This window comes from Camelina sativa, chromosome 15 (assembly GCF_000633955.1).
Source record: "Camelina sativa cultivar DH55 chromosome 15, Cs, whole genome shotgun sequence".
In the NCBI taxonomy this organism is placed as follows: Eukaryota; Viridiplantae; Streptophyta; class Magnoliopsida; order Brassicales; family Brassicaceae; genus Camelina; species Camelina sativa.
Genome location: NC_025699.1, coordinates 27,139,302 through 27,144,915, shown reverse-complemented (window position 1 = coordinate 27,144,915; position 5,614 = coordinate 27,139,302). Strand labels below are relative to the sequence as shown.

Genomic DNA, 5,614 nt, shown 5'->3' with positions numbered 1-5,614 from the left:
ATTTTAGTTTTCTACTTTTCTTAAGTTGTCAACCAAAAAGTGGTTTGTTTTCCCGTGGTCGTTTTTTAAGAACTAGGGACTTTTCGGGCTAGTTGAAATTTTCATGATAGTCAACTTTGTTTTAAATTACTTTTAGTTTGACTGTTTGTTCAGAGAATAAAGCATAAAACATGAATTTATCCTTCTAAGACTACTGCAATAAACTTAGTTGTTTGTGTTTCTGCGATAGTGTGATCATATAATTTTAAGTTGTCTACCTAACTGCCTTATTTTCCATGACTAATTATGTATACAAAGATAGGAGAACGAACATGTTAAGTTTAAGTTAATACAAAAAAAAAAGCCACGAGTGATGACATTCGAAGAAACAAAATGCTCCTATAGTCCTATGTGACATATTCGTTATAGTCACATTGACAAATGAATTTTCTATGCTCTTGCCTTTAGTATTATTTAGCTGATACTGGATACTGGAGTAACAATAAATTACGAATATTGCATCTTTTTCATAGGTGTGCCACTTGTTTAAGAAAACCTCAAGCATGCGAACGATGTAAAAGTACTACTTCTACCTACTTTTCCTTTCTTAATTGCCATATTTACCTGTAGTACACATCTTAGTCACGGCCAGCAAGAGAGTAGCGATGAAACAAAATATACATTCTCATGATGTGCGTAAGAAGGTTGTTGTCACGAGTAGTTCTGTTTGCACTGATACTATTTTATCTTAGCAATACTATTTTCTACCATTTTATTTGTCTTCAAGATGAAACAATAAGGATCATTTGCCCACTTCTCGTCAACATATAAGCAGCTATATTTCTTACAGATTTACAAACATAATGTTCTTCTTCCATGTTCCATACCAAACACATGCTTTAGTTCTTCCAGATGGACCAGATCCATCTCCACACATCAACTTCCATAATATAATATGACTAACTCCTGCAGATTTGTTGAAAATATTTTAAATTAAGAGTGAACTTAGTTTAGATTATGAACTTATAGAATGAATAGAAAAAACGAATCTTATAATCGCTGCATAAGTTTATGCTTTTAACCTTTCTTTGCCTTTGCAAAAAGAAAAGAGAAGGAAACTCCATTTGAGTTGAATATACCGGTTTGTTGCTCAATTTGTTTAGGCTAAATGTTGACAGGTAATGAATAGACGAAAACAGAGATGATACACCAATATTCGAACGGTTACAGGAAAATGTTGGATACTCACTTACACCACCGTAGCTAGACCTCCGTTGTTTCATCTCTATCGACATGCAACCTAGGAGCTTGACTAATCTTCTTCGTCACACAGACTCCAATGCTAGATCAGAACTCACTACAACTGTAAGTCATGACTTGAGCTCTGTCACTGAAAATCAATCTTATAATTTTAAGCAACTTCTACCCACACCAACAAAATGTAAGAAACCAAAGTATACACTCAAATCTAGCTAGGAATCTGGAGAAGGAAGAAAGGGGGAAAAAGGTTAAAAGCATAAATGGAGTAATAGTTGATGTGCCCTAATAAGAGAAACATATACTCTTTTAGTGTCCCGTATGTCCATCGTCTGACGCAACCTAGAGCAGGTCGATCAACGTCTTGCTTCCCATCGTTGTTGATACATCTTTAGTTATAGCTGAAATAAAAGGCGAAGGGTTAGCTTAGCTAAAAGATTTGTGTAGTTAAAGTCATAGAACAAAAGAGATTCTGCAGGAAATGAACAGATTGATTTAGGATGTAGAATTTACCTTCGTTTTAAGAGTACCCGTGTTGGTTGAAGGAAGGTCCTTTAAACGACTGACGAAGTTGAAACATCAAACAACACCGTCTTCCTTTGCAATGAAGGAGATTGGCGACGAAGGTTATTAAGATCTAAATAAATGACGATGATTTGTTGTTTTATGCGTTAGAACTAAAAACGAAGAGACGCGTCGAAGGTAAATGATAAGCCCTAAGATCAACAACACGTGGTAGAAATTAAGTGATAGTTTAAGAAGCCTAAGAAAAAAGTTTAAGAAGATGACGTAGATAGGTTGAGGAGCCTCAAATTGTCTCTTTTATTAGTAGTAACTAGAATTTATACCCGCATAAGCATCTCTATTCAAGTAATCTAGAATTGATCAGATATTCTCTTCATAAGCGCAGGATTTTAATTTAAATAGTTTTCTATTAATATAAATTCTTAAACTCGAATATAATCATTCAAAGTTTTGAGGGTAAATCTTTATAAATATATGTTATGTGGTAATATTAGAAAAAATAAACAACATTTATAACTACTTCAAGATCTTTTATCATTAAGAGAGTTTATTTCTTATTCATATATTTCATTAAAAACATTTTTTAAAGGCTTTGATGTTGATCTAATTGTTTATATTATTTATGATTAGATGTTGATACTAACATAACATTATTCTGTATAAATTTGAATATACCGAATCTCATGAATATTGCTTAAAGGTAAAATATAATATCATATCGTTATAACATCTTTACAGAGCTTGCTTTACCCATCGAAATAATTGCAACGTACCATAAACGACCAATTCATGAAAGTGCATATCTTATCCCACTTTCCATGATTATATGGCCAAACTGTTAAATCCGACTTGGAATCTAATAATCTATTTAATAATGTATGTTATTTATTTTTCTACAAACTCATTCGTTTCACACAATTAATGAGATGTCAGAGATTTTAATTTAGTCATGTGTGATTGTGTATTCCCTATTATCTTTTCAAGTTTTACTAAGTCTGATTGGTAACGTAGCCAAAGCTGTACAGAAAAGCTGTAAGCTGTTACGGAATAGTGCAAAAATGTAAAAAAATCTGTACGTGAAAGCTGTACCAAAAAGCTGAGAGTAAAGCTTTTAATAAAGTTTTTGGTAAAGTTTTTGTGATTGATAAAAATTCAAAGCTGTACCACTTGTAATACTTTGTCTAAGTTCACCAATCAGTACCACCAATTTATTTTCAAACACTTTTAACTTAAATTTATTTCGTCATTATTGATGATGCACTCCTTTTGGCATCTACTTTTTTCCACTTTCTATTGGATCACACATAACACATATTAGACTTAAAATGATTTTCAAGATGTATTATAACTATTTTCTCTTTAATTACTATCTTTCAATACTTAAATTTGGATTAGAAGCATTTGATTCAATTAACAAAATATCAAATTTTGTTTTCCTTTTTGATCATGTTATAAAATAATATTTCACTTTTAATTTTAGTTTTCCTGTTTAAAATTTTATAAATACAATTACAATTTTTTTTTATTCTACCATAACTTTAAATTTTTTACTTCCATTCCACAACTCAATAATACACAATTACATAATTTTTTTTACTCTACCATAAATTTAAAATTTACTTCCATTCTAAAACTCAATAATACATTTATAATTTTAATTATGATCAGTTTAATAGAAATTTTTAATTATACTATTACCACTAATAAAAAATTATAGTATTGTTTTTTTATTTTAACATTTTATTTATTTTACTAATTATATTTTTATTTAAACTTTCTATTAATTATAATTAACATAAATATGCGCTAAATGAATATTTTAAATTTATTTTGAAGTAAAAAAATTGCTTAGGTGGATGTTTTTGTAGCTAGAAATGATGATATATAATTACAAGATCAATGGATATTCTAATCATTGTTCTTGTCTTCTTGCTAAGAAAATATTTTATTTGTCTCTTATAATTATGTGTCTTAACCATATGATGCACATATATGTAAACGAATTAAGCATAAATGATACATGAAAGAAATTTAGGTACGAATAGGTGATAATATTATTCCAAATTCAGTGTTTTACTTCATATATATCGGCTAAATGCTCTATTCTTTTCTTTCGTTTTTTTTTTTATTTTTTTTTATTTTTTATGGTTGAATAATAAAATTAGAGTTTCATTCACACCGCTGAACTTTGGATGAAATATTATCAGGTTGAATCCACAAGATTTAAAAATAATGTTGGACCTACAGATTTTGGATGAAATAGTACTGGACCTACAGATTTTGGATGAAATAGTGCTGGGCCTACAAACTTTGGATTAAATCTAGTGAAACAGTTTGTCATTTGTATAATTGTTTAAAGGCTTTATTAAAATCTGTAAGGCCCACAAAAATTAAAGAGGATATGGCTGACGTGGCAGCACCAGGAGTGAGTAAAGTGAACTTTATATATATAGATACAGACTTAATTACGAATTTCGAAAGCATCGTTAGTACTATTTTTCATTTGATCATTTCGAGTTTTTGTCCATAATTTTTCTATTACAAAACATAGACTACAAATATTTGAGTTATTATAAGGAATTCTATTGTTTTTAAAAAAAAAAAATATATATATATATATATATATATATATATATATATATAACTTTTAAATGAAAAAGACATGTGAATAATATATACACTGAAAATGAAACAAATTTTGTAGTCTTACAATTTATTTGCTTGTGAAAATCGAAATTTTGAAATGTTCAATGTAAAAAAGTTCCCGCTCAAAATCTTCTTTACTCGGTGCATGTAGTTTGTGTAAATCCGAAAGATTAATTGTTAACGAAATACAATTGGTTCGTTTTTATATTTTGAAACAATCCATGATCTTCTTTCTCCTCTTCCATTTACCATCAGTCATTTTTTATAATTGTTCGATCAGATAATGCCCAAGAGATTTCGGAATTAAGCTGAAAGCTGAGGTGCCAAATATAATATGGCGTGTTGGCTGGTTAGTATGCTTAATACATTAAACTGAGAGTATGATCCGAGACTGTTACTATATGAACTCAAATTGACTAAAATATATAAATGAGGATGGAACTGAGAGAGATTATTACATAGTATCGAAAACCAAACTGAAATTAAACAAAGCCAATAAAAGCAATACATCGAATTCTTAATTAGTTCTTCATAGATTCTCTCAAATGTCCTCTTCTTGATTTAAGTCATGTTATTAATGGCTTCAATTTGTGTTACGGTACCTAGGTTGTGGATAGCGTCCAGACTCAATGTCATTCACATCCCTGATTAGCAATTCGTAATGTCGCTTTACCTCCTCAGCTGATTTTCCACCAACAGCTTTTGCCACGTTTTGCCAGCGGTCAGGAGTGTCTTGGTCATATGTAGCCAACGCCATTTCGAATTTCTTGTCCTGTTTAGGTGTCCATGAAGAGTTAGAGCTTCGGGAAGTGCTGACTGAATTGGAAGCCATTAGTAAAAATGTGGATCAAAAATGAGGAATTGAGAATAAGGTTGGTTGTTGTATTGATGATGAGTAGAGATGATTTGAATTGGTTAAGTTTTGAGAGAGTGTGGAGCTCCTTATATGTAGGAGGGGAAAAGCAATGTGTGGGGTTATAAGCCAGTTGGAAGAATATATACTTCGAAATGAGAGATTTTTAGAATGACCATTCTTTTAGCAACCACATAAAATTTTAGTGAACGGACAAAAGCTTTGATATGATGATCATGATCATTAGAGTCTAGTCCTTTAAAAGGACATAATAAAGGTTTTGTAGTTAAGTGGAATGAGATTCTCTTGACTATTGCTATAAGGAAATTAGGAGGCTTCCTTTTTCTTGCTAGT

The 5,614-nt window shown here is 30.5% G+C and overlaps 1 protein-coding gene across 1 annotated transcript; it reads right to left on the bottom strand.

Annotated features, from left to right (window-relative positions):
- Positions 4,806–5,379, bottom strand: LOC104747666 (protein RADIALIS-like 4). Its single transcript, XM_010469341.2, has one exon. The coding sequence runs from the start codon at positions 5,237–5,239 to the stop codon at positions 4,991–4,993; it is 249 nt and encodes an 82-aa protein (XP_010467643.1). The 5' UTR covers positions 5,240–5,379; the 3' UTR covers positions 4,806–4,990.

Coding starts and splice junctions, on each gene's coding strand:
- LOC104747666 (XM_010469341.2), bottom strand. CDS start 5,239: ATGGCTTCCAATTCAGTCAGCACTTCCCGAAGCTCTAACTCTTCATGG.